Source organism: Anthonomus grandis, chromosome 6 (assembly GCF_022605725.1).
Source record: "Anthonomus grandis grandis chromosome 6, icAntGran1.3, whole genome shotgun sequence".
NCBI lineage: Eukaryota > Metazoa > Arthropoda > Insecta > Coleoptera > Curculionidae > Anthonomus > Anthonomus grandis.
In genome coordinates this window covers 33,914,989-33,935,326 of record NC_065551.1, presented here as the reverse complement: position 1 = coordinate 33,935,326, position 20,338 = coordinate 33,914,989, and the positions used below count along the sequence as shown (strand labels likewise).

Here is a 20,338-nt window from a genome sequence, read left to right as displayed (position 1 = left end):
TTCCATTAATAATCCCTAGCTTATAAAATGTTTATATTTGTAATGTATGTATGTAATATTAAGTCTCTAGAAATAAATAGTACTTGCTTGGCCTTCTTAGAAGTACTTAAAAGAGCTTGATCTATACTATTTGTTTGCCTTTTAAAACAATTATCAATTGTATGTTCCTTATTACGGCAATAATTGCAATGTAATTTATTACGATCTCCCTGTATATTATTTTGAGTACAATTGTATTGATTATGACCTAATTGCTTACACTTACTTATAGCACTGAGCAACATTTTACATTTCTGCTTAAAGGATTTTTATTTAAAAGTTTATAAATAGGCTCCATTTTTGTATCGAAAGAAAACGTTTCTGGTAGAAAAGCTTGTAAATATACTGCTAACTTCAAAGGGTTTGTTATATTGGCGGCTTCAACATTTCGATTGTCTAAAGTAGTCTAAACTACTTATACTAAGTATACCAAGCTTCCGCTGGTCCCTTTAATTTATTTGTTGCTAAATGCCATCATATTTAAGTCAGACCAACCATAAATATTCGAAAGTTCATCAATTTTTAATAACCACTCATTATTGTCACTAACGATAGGACTCGCTAATATCAACGTCATTTACTGACTGATGGCTATACGTTTTTCAGTACTTATCATTTTAACTAAATCTATCAAACCTGTATCCAGTTGACATTGGTTTGGGGGCGAACTTTCTGGGGTATAAGAACGTTTAGGGGTTCTTTTAACACTGTCACTTGAAGAACTCGAGCTAATGCGTTTTGCACGATGACGATGTTTTCTTTTATCCATATTGTCACAGAACAATAGCACACACCCGCAAATAACGGTTCACTAACACTTAAGAGTACTATATCCCACTTCTGATGTGAAATACTGAACCTCAATCTATTGTGAACGACTTTATTATTTAAAAAGGATAAACTTATTATAACGTACTTAACAAAAAGAAAACAAATCTCTGACTAGTGAACGTTTTTATCCAAATTCCCCAACATTACATTCCCAGAAACCCTCATAAGAAATATATAATATAAATGTTACGGGTAAAGTTAGAATAACGGTTAAACTTAGGTTTACCCGGATAAACTGCACAATACCCAGAAAACATGGGTAAAGTCCAAATTGGATGGTTAATGTTAAAAAATAACGCCATAAATACTTGGAGAAATTTATTTAATTAAAAAAACAGATTTTACAAATCAAAGGTTACACTAAAACTGTATCCTAACAAAGTAAAAGATAATATAATCTATTTGTTCAAACAAGACAAGCTGCTGTGACATTTCGAGTTACAAAGATTTCCAATAGCTTTACATTTACATTTATTGATCATGCATTTAGTTTTACAGTTGCATCGTTTATAACATTGACCTCCTAAAAGTGACTGTTCGTTTGCAAGTTGTCTTAAATTATTCTTTTCCGGTGATACACTTTCCATCTCAATAAGCTTCTCACTGCACACAGAAAATTGGTTCCTGGAAAACATTTCTTCGATAGTTCCTCTCTTGTTCGCTAGCTTATACAAATCGTCGTCAGTTTTCTCGATAACTGTCATAAGAATGTTTCTAAAATCACCCCTTCCTCGATCAACGTCTGGAATTTTTACTCTCATTGTATCTCCAACAGAACATGGGGGAAACTTTGAATTACATAAAGCTTTCATGTTCTTTGCTTGATTTTCTAAATTTCTTTTTGCGTCTAGTCTGTTTGACTGTATATTCCTTTGGTACAAGCAAAGTTCACACCTTATATTCCCTGATGTATTTAAATTGTCACACTCGCTCCGATTTTCTGAAGTTTCTGTATTACTAGCGTTTTCTCGATAATTATTGTTGCCATTTTCCATATTGCCACCTTCAGTAATATCTTCTTGCAAATTGTCTGGTTCTGGGTCACTATCCATAGACTGGTTTATATTTATTTCTTGTTGAGGCTGTTCACCTAAAGCAAATTCCCTTAGCACTTTCTCGAGCTCTTCTTCGGTTCGTAGATTTTTAATAGCTTCTTTTGGAAAAGCTGATGTGGATGGCCTATCCAACGGCCTGAGCCGCAAGCAGGCAAAGTCAGGCAAGTCGGCCTGACTTTAATATCACGCCCAAACATGGCGGCATAAGGAGCTTGTTTTATCCCATCATGGTATGCCTTATTTTTCATTAACTGAACAAATCTTAGACCTTCTGACCATCGCGTGCAGTTTTCATCGTCCATCCACTTCATAAGCATGTTCTGTATATCTTGATTTGCTCTTTCCACGCTGCCTTGTGACGTGGTTTCCCATGGACTATTTTAAAGCCACTCCACATCGTAGATAACTCTTCAATGACATGGTTGGCGAACTCCCGGCCGTTGTCCGATTGTAGTATAGATGGGGCGCCGAAAATACAAAATATGTCTACCAGGCTCTTAGCTACTTCCTCAGCCCTTTTCGACGTTAATGGACGTATTTGAACAAACTTAGTTAAGTGGTCCTGATACACCATAATAAATTTGTATTTTCTATCCGGATGGGATTGCATGTCAATTAGATCCATTTGACAACGGCTGTTCATCTCCGAAAAAACCATTGGTTTAACCACAAGTCGTTTTTTGGCAGATTTCAGTTTCTTTTGGCACCCTTCACACAAGCGCAGATATAACTTAATAACATCTTGAGTTATATTCTTGTACTTTTTTTTACATCCGCTTTCCATACGGTGCTTACCGCCATGTCCTATAGCTAAATGTGCATCATGCAAAATGTCAAACATTTCGTCGTTTGTAACGTAATATTTAATGCTAGATTCACCTGACGATACACGAGCAATAAGCTTTTCAACGCCTCTAACAGAATATATGTCAAACCTCTTTAACCGCCGATATTGTAGCGTAGTCTTAGCTTTAGAGTTTTTTGCCAACTTGACTGATTCTAACATTTCTTGGTATTGTTCATTATTAAAATAAAAACTATTTGCACTTTTCGTAGACACCAACTCGTTAAAAACTTGAAAGATGATACAATAATAATTCCTACATACATCCAACTTTACCCACGCAAAAGCGGATAGAACGCGGTTTACCCGGGTAAAATCCGAAATATGTGTAGTTTCAATATTATTTCGGACTTTACCTTTGTTTTCTGGGTATTGTACAGTTTATCCGGGTAAACTTAAGTTTAACCGTTATTCTAACTTTACCCGTAACATAGACATTGATAAATTACGGCGACGCGATAATATTTCTTTAGATTCCTGTCTCGAGCGAATAACTGCAATGGGTAGATTTATCCCAGTAAGCTTCTTAGTTATACATTTAAATGGGAATACAACCGTTTACTCCTCCGTCCGATCGATGGTAATGGTAGGCCCTTCAGTCCTCCATCGGATCTCTATGCAACAATTAGATTAAAAAAATCGAGTACACACACGTAAGATGGAGCAGTTACGACTGGTTCAAAGTAAAACAAACATTTTATGAACAGTAACAGTTTTATTCAAGTAAATTCTAGAAAAATCCTAAGCCTATGTAACAATAAGCAGATTTGTATATATTAATTCTTTTTAAGGAAGAACAATCTTAAAAATTTGTGAGATTTGTGCAAACATTTTCCTAAAAGTCGCCTAATAAGAAAATTAATATAAATAAACTTATAATAATAATACGCTTGCGTAATAATACACAAAACAAATAAAAAAAAGGTACGTATGTAAGAGGTATATTTCGAAATGTTACATACCACAGCTCAAAGAGGAACAAGACTAATTACTCTTGATTTTCCAACAACTAAATAATAAATAAATAAATAATGATTTCTATAATGGAAATTAAACGTTCATTCAAAAAGAAAAAAAAAACTACAGCACTGATTAACGCTAAAATACAGTGAGATAGAGAGAACTAAAAAAAAATGACCCGGGCGTCAGGAAATTGATTTTTATTATTGCTCTCGGTTATTAAAAACGAATAAACACTATAAACTCGAGCAAAATGAGAATAAAAAATATCACATTCGACCCTGACGCCTTCCGAATTAATACTGATTTAGTCGACGTCGTTCGTAACAACAGTCTTAATCGCCAGTACTTGTCTGAACTGTTTTAGGGCGGCGTTTAGGGATAGCTTTAGGCCTTTGCTTACCGGGAGTAAAGGAAATCCCGGTTTTATAGGATCCTGAAAAATATAATAATAAATGTTTAAGTAACGGTAATACACAATTAGACACAGGAAGAATTAGATTTTTGAGTATAACTTTGGAGGTTCTCAGAATATTTTCATGTTTCTTTTGCATTAATACAGAGAAGTTCCTGAGGATGAAAATTCATTTTCATTCAGATTAGAGGGACACAATGGTCTAAGATTATTTTTATTTTTTAAAAAACTATTACACGTGTTTCGCCCTAAGGCATCATCAGATCTTAAAGTAGAAAGCAACCCTAGTATAAAAAAACAATACTGCATAGACACGAATTACAATGTTGATGAGATACGACTTACCGGTAAAGCAATTCTTTCAACGCCACAAACATTTAAGTTAATTTATTATATAGGGATTAACCTTGAGGATGGATTTAGGGGTAAAAACGTGGTTCTAGGTTAAAGATTTGGGTAGTTAGGGCTCTTTTTCTTGAGGTATCTTTTTAAATAATAATAATCTTTATTATCTCATTTGAAGGTATTTTTGGGTATAACTTGGGAACCACTGGAAATATTTTCACGGTATTTTCACTTTTATATAGTGCCGTTCCTGAGGAAGGATTTGAGGGTAAAAACGTGATTCTAGGTTAAACATTTTGGTTGTTAGGGCTCTTTTTCTCGGACAATTTTTTTGCCGAATTTTTCCAAGAAATTACACTTTTCTTGTAAATATTTTAGGAAAAAATTGAAATATCCTTAAAAGAGTTTTAGACAACGAAAGGGCATCTCTTTCCAAGTAATTTGATATAAAAACGATTTTTGTACCTCAAAAACTCTCAGAATTAGAGCCAATTTTGTAGACCAAGGTCCACAAGACACCAAATTTTCAACTTTTGAAACGCATATTAAATATTTTTACTCATTTGAAGACATTGTTAACTTGGGAACCACTGGAATTAATTTTACGGTTTTTTTACTTTTATATAGTGCCGTTCCTGAGGATGGATTTGAAGGTAAAAACGTGGTTCTAGTTTAAGGATTTTGGTAGTAAGAGCATTTTTTTTCAACAAATTTCATTTTTCTTGTAAATATTTCAGAAAATAATTGGAATATTCTTAAAAGAATTTTGGGCAAGGAAAGGACATCTCTTTTCAAATAATTTAATATAAGAACGATTTATGTACCTCAAAAATTCTCTGAATTACAGCCAAATTTGTCAACCAAGGTCCACGAACTACCAAATTTATAAATATTGAAACGCATATTGCAGCATGAAGACCTTTTTGGGGCATAACTTGGGAACCACTGGAAATATTTTCATGATATTTTTTTACCTTCATATAGTGGAGTTCCTGAGGAATGATTTGAGGGTAAAAACGTGATTCTATGTTAACAAGTTTGGTATTTAGGGAAGTTTTGGTCGAGGCATTTTTTTACATAATTTTTTTAAACAAATTTTACTTTTCTTGCAAATATTTTAAGGAATGATTAAAATATGTTTAAAAGAGTTGCCGACAACGAAAGGGCATCTCTTTCCAAGTAATTTGATATCAGAACGATTTATGTACCTAAAAAATTCTCTGAATTACAGCCAAATTTGTCAACCAAGGTCCAAGAATCGTAAAATTTAGACCTTTTGAAACGCATATTGCAACATTAAGAATTTTACTCATTTGAAGACATTTTTGGGCATAACTTGGGAACCACTGGAAATATTTTCATGATTTTTTCACTTTTATATAGTGCCGTTCCTGAGGAAGGATTTGAGGGTAAAAACGTGATTCTGGGTTAAACATTTTGGTTGTTAGGGCTCTTTTTCTTGAACAATTTTTTTTGGCGAATTTTTTCAACAAATTACACTTTTCTTGTAAATATTTCAGGAAAAAATTGAAATATCCTTAAAAGAGTGTTAGGCAAAGAAAGGACATCTCTTTCCAAACAATTTAATATAGGAACGATTTTTATACCTCAAAAACTCTCTGAGTTAGAGGCAATTTTGTAAACCAAGGTCCAAAGTCACCAAAATCAGAACTTTTGAAACTTATATTGCAACATGAAGATTTTAACTTATTTGAAGAAATTTTTGGTCATAACTTGGAAACCACTGGAATAAATTTCATGATTTTTGTTCTTTTATATAGTGCAGTTCCTAAGAAAGAATTCGAAGGTAAAAACCTGATTCTAGGTTAAGGATTTTGGTAGTTACAGAGGTTTTGGTTGGAGCTTTTTTTCCCACAAAACTTCACTTTTCTTCAAATATTTCAGGAAGAAATTGGATAATCCTTAAAAGAGTTTTAGCTGAAGAAAAAGCATCTTTTTTCCAATAATTTGATATAAGAACGATTTTTGTACCTCAAAAACTCAAGGGTAAAAACGTGATTCTAGGTTAAGGATTTTGGTAGTTCCAAAGTTTTGGTTGGAGCATTTTTTGACCTAATTTCACTACTCTTGCCAATATTTCAGGAAATAATTGGAATATTTCTAAGAGAATTTTAATATAAGAAAGGGAATTTCTTTCCAAATAATTTGCCATAAAAACGCTTTTTGGACCTTAAATACTTTCTTAGTTAGAGGCAATTTTGTCTCTCAAGGAATTTTTTCACCCTATTACTCCAAAACTCGTACATTTAAGGGTAAAAACTTCAAAATAACAAAAGTTCAACTATACTTCATACCTGATCAGAACAAAACTTCTCAAGTCTATTACACAATTTCTCTCCGTTTTGTTTAAAGTGACTGACGATCTCTTTACGGAACACTTCCGGTGGATTTTTCAATAATTCAGTCATACTTTGAACCAATTTGAGAATAACCAACTCGTTATAGGTCCTGGAATTCTCGTAGCCCTGCAAACAAATAAAACTGTCTAATAAATTGTTATTAAAATCTAAATTAGATATGGACAAAAGTTCAAAAGTTTAAAACGAAGGAAAATACTTTCTGAGGAGTACTAAAGAACTCACCTGTTGGGTGTCAGTTTGACGTTCGTATCCCGCCTCGTTGTAATAAGGTTCGGCCACCAGAATCAGTCCCTGGATGGACACGATTAATTGCAAAAGGGTACTATCCGGACCCCAAACTTCGGTACCTTTGCCCATCCAAGTGCCCAAAAGGGACACGCACACTTTTCCCTCGACGTACAAGTTGGGATTCAGCCTTTCCGAGCTGTAACTTATGTAATACACGAGAGGGGGAGACCTAAAAGAAAATTCAAATTCAAAAAAAAAATATACGGTTTACAGAAAAATTATATATAAAATACAAGGCACTTGTGTACCTGCATGTACTCTTGAGCTTATAAAATATTTAAAACAGGAATACGAGTAATGCATTGATTTTTTGTCTTGGCTTAACAGAGATTCGCTACCACAACACACACACCTATCCAAAACTATAATATTCTCTAAAGGAATTAATTATTGGAAAAGTATCTGACCAAAGAAATTCCTATATGTATTGATTTAATATACTATGGTCCAAGTTATTTATTGATCTTATCATAATTGACAGCAAATTATAAAGTTCTGGGCCTACATAATTAGGTAACCTGGAAAGGTGGACTGTTTTATTATTTTTAACAGGTATAACAAGAAACGTGTTAGATTTCTGTCTTGTATTGAGTAAATAAACATGTATAATTTATTTATTATACAATTTACTAATACATTTGTTCATCCAATAATGGTAAGGTAACAAGGGAGTTTTTTTTTTGGACAATTCATTGCTATAAAGCCAACGTTTCGGCACTAATTTGCGGTATCTTTAGGTTTAGCAACTTGAGTCTATATGTCCAAAAAATTGATACGATTTTGGTCCAGGCAATTGTAGATTAATAATTCCTCAACTGCCTGGAATAAATAAAATGATGTTTTTACAGGTAATTGTAGATATTTTGTCGCTCAAATGTCTGGAGTAAGTAAAATGACGTATTCCAACCGAAATATGAAAAATTTGCCTTTTTCCAGGCAACTGTAGATAGTTTGTGCCTCAACTGCCTGCAATAAGCAAAAATGCTGTTTTTCCCGGCTGGATAATATGTACCAAAAATTGTACAGAATGTCATTTGAAGCCAAGACGCCGAATCATTATTCCAACGGATATCTAAAGGGTTTCGTTATTGTTTCGGGTATTATTCGACAGAACATTAGTATGCAATTAGTTATATGCTCGGATACAGAAGCCGTTCATGTTTATCAACTTTATTTGATTTAGTTTATATGAAAAGGAATAAAACGTATTATTTAAAAATAGTCTAGAAGTTCATAAAAGGTAGATGAGTGGAACTAGGACGGTTAAGTAAGGTTGTCGTTCTGCATTTCTCGTTCTATTATTGTTGGAAGAACGACAACCTTGCTTAACCTTTGTATTATTTAAAAGTGTTATCAGTGATATGATTCTAATAAAATAATGGAGGTTTTCAGGCATTTGTACATATTTTGTTCCTCCACTACGTGGAATAAGCAAAATGCCGTTTTTCTAACTTGGAATAAATCAAATTATGATTTTTCAGGCATTCTTTTTAAAATGAATGAATAAATTATTAAAATCGAAACGAATATTACTAAACTTGCCTTTTTTAAGGTTTTTAAAGTTTTTTTTTGTAGAAATTTCTTAAATTATTAAATTAAACAAAACAAAAATATGTATATGTAAATTAAAATTTATCTCAAAACTAAAACTTTTTCAACAACTAGGTTAAATTGCCTCGTACATATTTGCCTTAAGGTTTAACTATTTGCTTCAATTTGTAGATTTTGAAAAATTTTATTATTTTTTTTACAGAAATATTTCTAGAATAACAATTTATTTTGAGCAAACATTCTTATTTAAATTAGGAAAAAATAATTTAAAAAAACTTATATTTTTTAATATATTTCAACTTGAAAATTACAATATTTTTTAAAATCTTTTAAATAAGATCTTCTAAATTGCAAATTAGAGAACATGAACAGATATTATTATTTCAAAATAAACCAACCTTCATAGGAAACTTTAATTAACTAAATTTCCACCTGTATATAACGCCTTTTTTAAACTTCGTTCCTGAACGGCCTAGAATAAGTAAAATGTAATTTTTCCATCCAGGAATACGAAAACTTCGATTTTTTTTCTAGGCAGTAGTAGCAAAGTCTATATATTTCAAAGTCTATACATTTAAAAATGAAATATATAGACTTTGGTAGTAGTTATTTTGATTTTCATTTCATTTGATTTTAATTTTTTGATAGATAAGAAAAAATTAGTTTTTTTCCAGGCAATTGTAGATATTTTGTTCCTCAATTGCCTGGAATAGGTAAAATGACGTTTTTCCAGTCTCGAATATCAAAAATGAGGTGTTTTTTTCCAGGCAGTTGTGGACATTTTGTCTCTTAACTGCTTGGAATAAATGAATCGTAAGAAACCAGATAAAACCCACAGTTCTGAGAAAACTAAAAAAAAAAACTGTATAGCTATTCTTTTTTAATAAGCAGTTTTCTTATAATATCTGGCTCAAAAAGACTTTTTGAAAAGTTTTTTTATTCTTTTTTAATGCCATATTACACTTTTAACAGCTTCGTTAACCTTATTTCGATTTTTTCCATCGTAAGCAGGCTTTGCCTCATTTATTACTAGATCACGATAAGTTTACAGCTAGAAGTTTATTTTAGAAACCCGACAAATCCTGGGCACATCGGGTTTTCGAAATAAACATAATACTCAATTTGAAAGAAGTCGTCCATATTCTCAAAGAGACCCTGATATATATAAATAAATCAAAGGAGAACAACACAAAGTCTCGGTCTCTCTCTTTTTTGAGATCGAGACTTTGTGTTGTTCTTCTTTGATTTATTTATAATATTCAATGCCGGTTAAGGCGCCGATAAGTGCATTGATTTATTTGGTTTATAAAGCAAATTAGGCGCAATATAGTTGGAGACATTTTATTGCTTAACTATAACTAATTTAGTAGTCTAGTTAGGGTTCTAGTAGTCCAAATTTAGAAATTATTGATTTATTGATTAGTCTGAAGACCATTTTAGTATTTTTTTGAAAAAATCACTAAAATCCGTTCACTAGAAGTCAAGATAATAGAATTTTTAGTCCAGGAGTACCTGTAAGGAAGAAAATAATTTATCTCCTATTTGCAAGGGAATATCTGGGGGTTCCAGTAGTCATAATTTGAAAATTATTGATTTATGGACTAGTCTGAAGACCATTTTAGTATTTTTTGAAAAAATCACTAAAATCCGTTCACTAGAAGTCAAGATAATGGCATTCTTAGTCCAGGAGTACCTGTGAGGAAGAAAATAATTTGTCTCTTATTTGCAAGGGAATATCTTGGGTTTTAGTAGACATAATTTAAAAATTATTGATTTATTGACTAGTCTGAAGACCATTTTAGTCTTTTTTGAAAAAATCCTCACAGAAGTACCTGTGAGAAAGAAAATAATTTGTCTCTTATTTGCAAGGGAATATCTTGGGTTTCAGTAGACATAATTTAAAAATTATTGATTTATTGACTAGTCTGAAGACCATTTTAGTCTTTTTTGAAGAAATCACTTAAATCCGTTAAATCTTAGTCCAGGAGTGCCTGTAAGGAGAAAAATAATTTGTCTCTTATTTGCAAGGGAATATCTTGGGTTCCAGTAGTCATAATTTGAAAATTATTCATTTATGGACTAATCTGAAGACTATTTTAGTATTTTTTGAAAAATCACTAAAATCCGTTCACTAGAAGTCAAGATAATGGAGTTCTTAGTCCAGGAGTACCTGTAAGAAAGAAAATAATTTGTCTCTTATTTGGAAGGGAATATCTTGGGTTCTAGTAGTACTGTTGGGAATGCACCTAAATAAAGAAACACCAAAGTCGACTTGACTATATACGATTACTCATATCTTATTTTTCTTGTCTGTGTATCTGCACGGTAATGGTAATCAGAAACCGCGCTATTTAGATTAGACTGTTTATTTTTGTTTCCTCTGAAATCTCCGCCGACCTAAAGTAGATAGGGTCACAAGTGTTTTTTTTATGAAAAGAGCTTTCAGTGCTTAGAATCATATTTAGTCGTATACACATTAAGGTTTTTTGTCGAGCGTATTATTATAATTTAGATTTAATTAAATTACCGTCGTGTTAGTAAAAAATTGTGTTTTATTGAACCGAACCGAATCACGAAAAGAAAATCGGGTAGGTTTTTAGATCGTGATGCAAAAAGTACAAATTTCAAAATTTTTTATTTATTGACTAGTCTAAGGTCTTTTTTAGTTTTTGTTGATCTTGATATCTTTTTGATTTGCATCAACAAACTATCTGTCCAATGGACATTTTCAAACAGAGAAAACCTTTTGATGAGGGCTTTGAACTGAATATTTTTTTTTAAAGAAAAAGGTTTAAACGGGAAAACGCTACTGGGTATCTTATAATAAAAAATATTTTTGAATTATTTATTTGTTTTTAGGGTATATCTGTTCTTTTGGTAATTTTTTACCCGATGCACGATTTTCGCAGAAAAAAAATTGAAACCATGATTGTGGATAGCCGTAACGCCTAAATCTGATTATCTTAATCAAGTATTACTTTTATAACTCTATTTTCAGTTTTTTTTTTAATTTTTTCCCGTAAAACATTTGAATGCATGCCTATCTGGTATGCATTATTAAAGATGAAATTTTGTCGCAATGTTAAAAAAACACTGTGTATATCAATCAAACTGCACACTAAGAACTAGATTAGCTCAAAAAAATCTAGAAATTCAATAAAGCTTGTTTATGTTTAAAATACTACTAAGCTAGGTTCGTAAGAGAAATCAGTGGTGTTTAGATATATGTATAATAAATAATTTATGTTAATACATATTTTCTGGTAGTGTAATGTAGGCTAAGTCTCTTTTCAACTCACTCTCTCTTTTTTTGCTCAATTATCTTAATAAATATGAATTTATTACCTGGGGTAATCGGCGCTCAATTGAATATCAAACAAAAACAGTCCGTCTTCGTAAGGGGTTTTCGCTGGCCCTCTAATCATCACGCTCAATAAGTCGATACGGTCACTATAAGATCTCACCCATACGTTCGAGGGCAGAGAGTCTCTTAGCAGTTTATATTCCTTCATGACCGCTTTAAGGAATCTAGAAAATAAATGTTATACGACGCATGAATTCTAAAAACCTTCACGGAACATACTTTTGTACGTTATCCGGCTCGAACTGCGTGTTATAATAATGATGCGTCTGCGGCGCTTCCTCTACGGCGTTATACCATTCGGTTTCACCTATGGGCGGGGTGATTTCCAACAACGTTTGTTCCGGCGCTTCTTTTTCCGGTTTTTTCAGTTTTAACGGGGTCAAAACCGAAAACGAATCGTCCGGGGTGGCGGGGAAGCTCGGCATTGGGGTGGAGTTCGCTGGACTCGACTCCATAGTCTAGGAAAATGGAAATAATGTATAAATTAAAGTTAGAGTACTGTAAAAGAAATACCATTAGTGGATAGACTTTAGGTTTTATTTCTCTCTTTGGTAACATTACCCTTAGGTATTGTTTGAGCCACAAAATATTTGCATAAATATGGTAAATTAAATGATTATAGCTTTAAAGGGACATGGGAATACATATTATTTTACTTAATTGATGTCCCTTTAAAAAATTGGATTAGAAGATTTATCAAGGGAATTCAACATTTACAAAGGAATTCATACAGATTGTTTGTGTACAGAATATTGAAATTATACTTAAAAAGAATATGCTTAATATCACCATATCCTCTGCAAAAACAGTTTGTATTATCTAAAATTTTGATTTCATGCAAATGGCCGGAAACCTGCGATGATTAAACTTTTAACCATTAATCAGTGATATATATTGTATTTGCTCTATTTATATTACGATTTTTAAACGAGTGTTTTGCCGGTAAATTTTTGTGAATTAGATAATACTGAATGTGCGAGAATTGCCCCTCTTTCCCACTTATTTTTCCATGTCTCATGTAAAATATTTTTAATTTTATTTACGCTGTACAATAATTATATGGGACTTTCAATAAACTGAACTTTTAAAAAATCGGTAGTATTAACTATTTTATCAACTTTATTGTTTGTTGTTATATCCCTATGTCCCTTTACCTAAATAAAAACATAGTGTTCTTTATATAATGATCGGCAACTAATTCCTTTCAGTAATCAATGATCTCCATCTTTCGCAATACCGAAAGACAATCTGTCCCTTGTCTCTCAAATATAATGGAACTCAAAGTATTGTGGAATCATTATATTGGTTAGTTTCATATTCAAGTTTTGAATTTTTCATTGTCCATTAGTGCCATTGAATTACATAATTCATGTTCATTAGCTAATAGCGGTGAGTGAGTTTTTCTTTTGCCAATGTTTTTCTGTGAGGAATGAAATTCAGAATTGGTATATTTCAGATAGTAATCGTTTTTCAGATAATTGTAACTTAATCACGTAGTTTGCTGCTAAATATTCTTTCCGGTAGCACAGTGGTTGCTTTAGAATTTGGACCAATGGAAGGAGGAACTAGGAGATGAATTTATTACTATATTTAATTTTGTCAATTTTTAATAAATTAGTTTTACAAGTTGTCCTATAAAAAATAGATGTATAATCAATTATAGAGCAGAAACAAGGATCTATAAAGTATTAGGCATATTTCTTGATATTTGTCGAAGTAAATTTATGTTTCACGTTTTCGTTTCTTTCTCTGTTTTCTTTATTATACCGTTAATTTGTTCAAGCCACAACAATTTTATATCAAGAATAATACCTTAGTATTTGTAGCTGTATAATACTGGAAAATTTATTTAGTAATGTTATTTATTAATCAGTAGGTATCTTTTTCTTATCCAGTCCCAAAATTGAGCCTTGCAGAATGGCGATACTTGTTATATTCTGAATTTTGACATAAATACAGTGTCGGCCAAAAATGGAGAAACTTTTTAATTTATTTTTTAATCTCACAAGGTATTTAGTATTTTTGAGCGACTATGTACTAAAAATCTTTATCTTAGCCTGAGCAATAAATACATACAAAAAATCCAAATTTTTTATTAAAGGAACGTGAGTAATTAACCGAAAGTCTTTTTTTCATGTGGACATAAATGGATAAACTTTTTGTACACACGTTATTAACTGAATAGTTTTTGCTCAGATCAGTTCGTTTTTAATTTTTCAGACGAGGTGTAAATTTATCTGTTCAAATAAAAGAACTTATAATTGAGAAGCACAACGTCGGAATTAAATAAGTGACAATACATAAAAGTGTTGTTTGTAAACAAATTAAACATATAGCCAGATAAACCAATTTCATATTGTGGCTGTGCAGCACAAACCTTAAACTTGCTAGTGACTGAGATAATCAAATTAAAAATTACTGAATGTCTAGTTAATTAATAGAATGTGCATTTCAAAGACTATCAAAGGAAAAATCTAAATCAGAATCCTGTACCACAAGCTTTCGGTTCCATCTAGGTTTTGAGAGCCTACAAAAAAAAAAAGGTATACTTAAAGCAATGACAGATAAATATGAAGAACATATTTTGTACAAGTACCAGTTGTATTTTATGAAATTAATAATGTTTTTAAATGTGAGTCTATTAAAACTGGAGGAAAAAAAAGTTTTTTATTGTTTGCAAGAAAGACAAATAATGTGCTTAAGAGATATACATTTTGCTTCAAATATTTTTGATACTCTCAATATAAAGGAAATAAACTTTTTTAAACTATTGGCAACATACTGAAAGGGAATATGTATAGAAATGCCACTTTGATTCGCAACAGAAAGAACTTTTAGTTCCTATGGGAATATTCACACTTAAACCCGAAATCGCCTCTCGACAAACAGAGCATCCATGCTAACTTACATCAATCACAATCTAAAATTATTTCCATGTCTTGGAATCGAGAACTCACAGCAAATTCAGCAGGATCATATTAATAATCTTTCCTCTTAAGAAAGTTAAACTTTTATTAGTAATGGCTGTAGATACTGTTAGTTATAAACGTGTTGAATAAGTACCGTCAACCTCAACCCAGCCCTCGACTTCTACAACCACCGTAGAAGATACTAATAAATGCTGTAGGAGTATCACTACTGACACTAATACAACAGAAGAAAACGGAAGCTGTACTTTCAAAGACTTTGATGTTTAAAGTGTTGAAAGTTAGGAATGCTTCTAGCTTTTCTTCTACCTACTTATTATATCCGTTTATTAGGGTCTTAAATTAAAGGATTATTTTTATTTGCTAATCTTGCTTAAGCTATTATGATTTTTTGTACGTGTTGTTTTTTTTTCAGTCAGAAATAAATTCCATATAAATGACGTTGTTGGTTGCGTATCACGCAAAACAATTACATCCCTAATTATTCCGAAAATTATTGTTTTAATAAGAATTGGAATAGACATGGGAGCAGTTAAATTTAATAAGAAATTGCTATATTTTTGAAATAGGTGTATCTTCAGAACAATAGTTCCTCTAATGATTTTTGCACTTTTAAATAATCTATTTGCTTTTGCCTTACATGCTAAATTATTGGACAAGTTTGCTAGGTTTTTGTAATTTGAAAATATTACACTTATTTCATTACACTTGTGATCCTACCAGGGAGATTTGTCCTTTCTAGTGGGAATAAAGAGTGTATTTTCTTTTATTGACAAGGATGCCGCATTATTTATCGTTAAACATAGGTGCCTCCAATATTTAATTATTATTACACTCAGTATGCCTTTGTCAATTGGCTATTTCATTTCTCCATTTTCGAGAATAATAAACAATTATTTTTATCTACTGAAATATTTAGAACTCCTATATTATTAGAAAGTGATCCGATCCCAAAATATCCTCAATAAAACACTAATTTGTAGTAGGTGGTAGATAGACCGTAATTAAGGTCAAATCAATGCAAAATTTGAATTTGCCTTGGGCCACCAACCTTGTACAACTACCAGAATTTGGTATAATTAAGTAACCCATATTAATTGGCTCAACCAATTTTATTAAAAGAAGCGGCACCCTATACAGTACGGTTGACTTTGAGTTGATTCTACAAGAAAACGTGGTTAAACTGTTGCGAAAAAATTATACCTTTGTCATAACACTTAACGCCTGTTTCCCCCCGATCCTGCTGATAATCTCCGCATAAGCCAAATCCATGCGTTTGATCAAGGTCGAGGCCAACTCGAGACACAAACCGTCCAAACCCTTGGACTGATTAAAGAGGGGCGCCTCGCCGCCATCGGGGGTTTCCGGGGTGGCGGGGACGGTGGTCGAGGGCGCCCCCCCGACGCCGCCCTCCTTACTCTTCTCGATCTCCTTAATTTTACTCTCCAGCTTCAACATTTTCTTCATATTCTCGGACTCGGCGTTCTTCAACTTCGACACGCTGATCCCGAGTTCGTTATTGAACAAACGGCCGCGCAGCTCGATGTTTTGCGATTGGGCCTCTTCTTTGGCCTTCATTATTAGCACCTTAAAATAGGGATTTTACGATAGTTAATTTACACTGATACAAATGGTAGTGATATTAAGTAATAATGTTTTTTACTTGATATATTAAAAACATCTATTATTATGTAAAACAACAGTATAGGAGCTGTAAAATCACAATTTCTCAAACCAGGCCAGGGCTTTTCTTTTCATTTATCATTATGTTTTTTTGATCGCTTTGTTTTAAGAGGGTTTTATTGAGTCTTTATTTGTGCCGTTCAAGGTGAGTAACAAATTATTTTTTCATAATGATAGAATTGAAAATTTGTTCATTTAAGTGCTTCGCATACAAAAAATACGAATTTCGCCTGTATTTACACCGTAATCGGATTTTTTGACTGCAATATAATTTTTAAAACGTACATTCGTTTAAGCAACCTACTTATAGACAAAATTCATTGTATAAAATGCTTAGTGTGTAATAAAATGCTTCAGGTTATACAGGATGTGCCATAAATGATTTAACAGCAGATTCCTTTTGAAAAAAAATTAGGTTAAGTAAAATTTTCCTAGACCAAAAGTGAAAGGTAACCAAGATAAAAAATGATAAACCGAATTATTTTTTTTCAAATTTTGGCCATAAATTTAGCATTTATTGTTCAGTTTTTAACAAAATTTGGAAAATGGGGTTGTTTTTAATATAAGGCAAATCTTACAATAAATTTTTTTTTAATTATAGAGGGCTTCACCAGCAACAATTTGATTTTTTTTTGATTCCGTAACTTTCTTAGGATTGGCATAATTAAATTTTTTTTTTTTAATATTTATTTGGCAAACAGTTTTGCTTAAAAAAGGTTACTTCAAAACTCTCGCTACGATTAACTTGTTTCGAGATAAGGTTTTCATTGCAACAACATTTATAAAGTTGTTTTTTTACACTTCGAATGAATGATACACAAAAGATAAACAAAAAATAAAAATTATGAATATCTGCCAGTAAATGATAGATATTCATTACTCTCCCTTTTAAAATTCTTTTACTGAAAGATCTTAAGAAATAATTGCTCATTTTGAAATTACTCAGAAGCGGTTAATACTTTTACCTTTCATTGCTCTCTTGTGATTATTGTATTTTCGTTAACAATTAATTTTATGTATCCTTGTATTGAAAAATCCAATGCGTCAAAGTCTGAACTTCGTACGGGCCAAAGTCTTTGATTTCCACGTCATACGCAATAAGTAACAACAAATAACATTAAGAATGCAATAAAAGGTAATAAATAACGTTACTAATTGACTGATTTTAATTGTTCATAACCACTCATCAAAGAAGATAAGCCCTGACAGTGACAATGACATTTTTATAATAACTCATCTTGTCAAGCGCAGCCTACTCAACAAATATTTTAACCTGAAGTAGGAAAATTTAAATTTTATTTTGAGTGCATTAAAAACTTTAAATGTAAGTACAGTAAAGTCTCGATAACGTGAACGTCCCTAAACGTGAACGGCCTAATTGGTATTCAGCCTATTCTAAAACGTGAACGCCAAAAATATCTCGCCTCTATAACGTGAACAAAAAAATATTTATATAGTTTTACCGTTTTACCCGTAGGCATTAAGCGGCATTTCCTATGTTCCCTTTGTCGGCAACTTTAGTACTAACTTAGTGCTTTTATATATCGCCGCCAAATTGTATATCTTGTTTGTACATGTTTGGAAGAGATATGAAATTTGCGTCTTATTCAGTGTTTGTTCGCCGATCAATACGAAACAAGCACGATGTCTACTAAGAAAGTAAATTATTTAACTCTGGAAAAAAAAGCCCAACTCTTGTCCGATGTTAGTAGAGGTTGCGGAGTTACCTTTTTAGCAAAAAAGTTGGAATAGCCGAATCCACGGTGTGTGCAATTAAGAAGAAAAAAGACCAAATTACTTCAACAGTTGCCTTGACTTTTTCTGGACCAGGTAAACGAAAATGTGGAAGTGGTTTTTGCGACAACGAGAGAGGAATGCACCAATAAGTGGTTTAATTTATTAGAGAAATCCAAATATTTTCACGAAAAACTGTACGACAAAAGTTCCACTTTTTCTGCGAGCTCGGGGTGGTGGTGAAAGTTTAAGAAAAGATTTGGCATACGCTTCCTAACAATAACTGGTGAAAAACTATCTTCTCAGCCCGAGTTGGTTTCACCATTCTTATGTACACTTGAAAAAAAAATCAAGGACCTAAACTTAGACTATAACCAAGTGTACAACGCCGATAAAACTGGCTTGTACTGGAAGCTTTTACCCGGAAAGACTTACGTATCCAGTGAAGAAAAAACTGCACCTGGAAGAAAAACAGCCAAAGAAAGAATAACGTTTCTAGCATGTACAAATGCGACTGGACTACATAAATTGACTCCTTTGGTAATAGGGAAAGCTAAAAAACCACGAAGTTTTAAGAACTCTTATATTCCTGTACACTACAAAAACTCACAATTTGCATGGATGACAGTCGGAATTTTTAAGGAATGGTTCAAAGAAAATTTTGTTCCTGAGGTAAATTTCCTGCCATAGCTATACATTTCAAAATTAAAAGTTTGTTTTAATTTTAGGTGAGAAAGTTTCTTAAGAAACAAGGTCTTCCAGAGAAAGCCCTTCTTTTATTGGATAATGCCCCCAGTCATCCCCCGTTAGAGGAACTTTTATCTGATGATGGACTAATTCAAGTTATGTATATGCCTCCCAATGTGACACCCTTAATTCAACCTATCGACCAAAACGTTATTAGGTTGACTAAACTGCATTATCGCTCCATGTTTTTGGCAATGGTTGTAGCTAATAAATCTAAGGACATGAATGTCATTATCAAACAATACAACCTCAGGGATGCTATTTTAAATTTATCACGAGCATGGAATAAATTAGAACCAGCAACCATTAAAAAGTGTTGGAAAAATATTTTAGAAATCCAAAGCAATGATGATCGTGAAGACACAATACCCTTGGCAACTCTTCGTCAAGAATTGCTAAGCCTGAATAGCATTGTAGAGACTAACCTCAATTTATTAGAAGAAATTGATCCAGGGCAAGACTTGGAACGTGGAGATATCGAAGAATGGAATAAAGATGACTTCGTTGAACATGATGAGAATTGTATTGCAGTGTCTAATGATTCAGAAACCGAACAGGATCAAGATCCAGAGGTTTCTCAGGCTATGAATAAAGTCACTCACGTTGAGGCAGTTCGTGTATTTAACAGAGGTCTAGAATGGGCGGAGCAAAACAATTTCGACTTCGAGGATAGCATGTTTTTGTTTGATTTTCCAATAAAATATATATTCAAAGTACGTGTTGGTTTATCATGCGATTAACTTTATCCAGTAACATGAACTCCTCGAAAACATGAACACAGTCATCCCTAATTAGTTCACGTTATCGAGGCTCTACTGTATCTTAAAAAAAGGTTAATCATACCTATAAAAGAGAACGAAATTAATATTGAGACAAGTCAAAAGAGATGATAATAAGAAGCAAATCAAAATTTTACAATATATTAGAAAAAACACACCCAAATATACCATTCTATTAAGTATTAAGAAGAAATGGCCTATACTTCAAGTGTGTTCAAGGAAAGCTATTTTTTGGCATTTTGAAAAATTAACCAATTTGGAAATGCATTTAATTGACGATGTGAATTCCAAAAGATTTAAAGATCTTACGAGACAAATATTGCGAAAATGCTGATCAAAAAGACGAACTCAAATTTATATTTAAAAATGTGGCAAATCTATTCTAGGTAGAATGT

The 20,338-nt window shown here is 32.3% G+C and overlaps 1 protein-coding gene across 2 annotated transcripts in view; it reads right to left on the bottom strand.

Moving 5' to 3' along the window:
* Positions 1-3,694: 3,694 nt before the first annotated feature.
* Positions 3,695-20,338, bottom strand: part of LOC126737240 ((E3-independent) E2 ubiquitin-conjugating enzyme UBE2O) — a 37,992-nt gene continuing 21,348 nt past the window's right edge. For both annotated transcript variants that reach the window (XM_050442034.1, XM_050442035.1), the window contains exons 11-16: positions 16,204-16,587; positions 12,293-12,531; positions 12,055-12,237; positions 7,093-7,327; positions 6,805-6,975; positions 3,695-4,165 (exon numbers count right to left, since the gene is read on the bottom strand). In XM_050442034.1, coding sequence (XP_050297991.1) covers positions 4,037-4,165; positions 6,805-6,975; positions 7,093-7,327; positions 12,055-12,237; positions 12,293-12,531; positions 16,204-16,587 — 1,341 coding nt within the window. In that variant the 3' untranslated portion in view covers positions 3,695-4,036. The remainder of the gene's footprint in view (positions 4,166-6,804; positions 6,976-7,092; positions 7,328-12,054; positions 12,238-12,292; positions 12,532-16,203; positions 16,588-20,338) is intronic.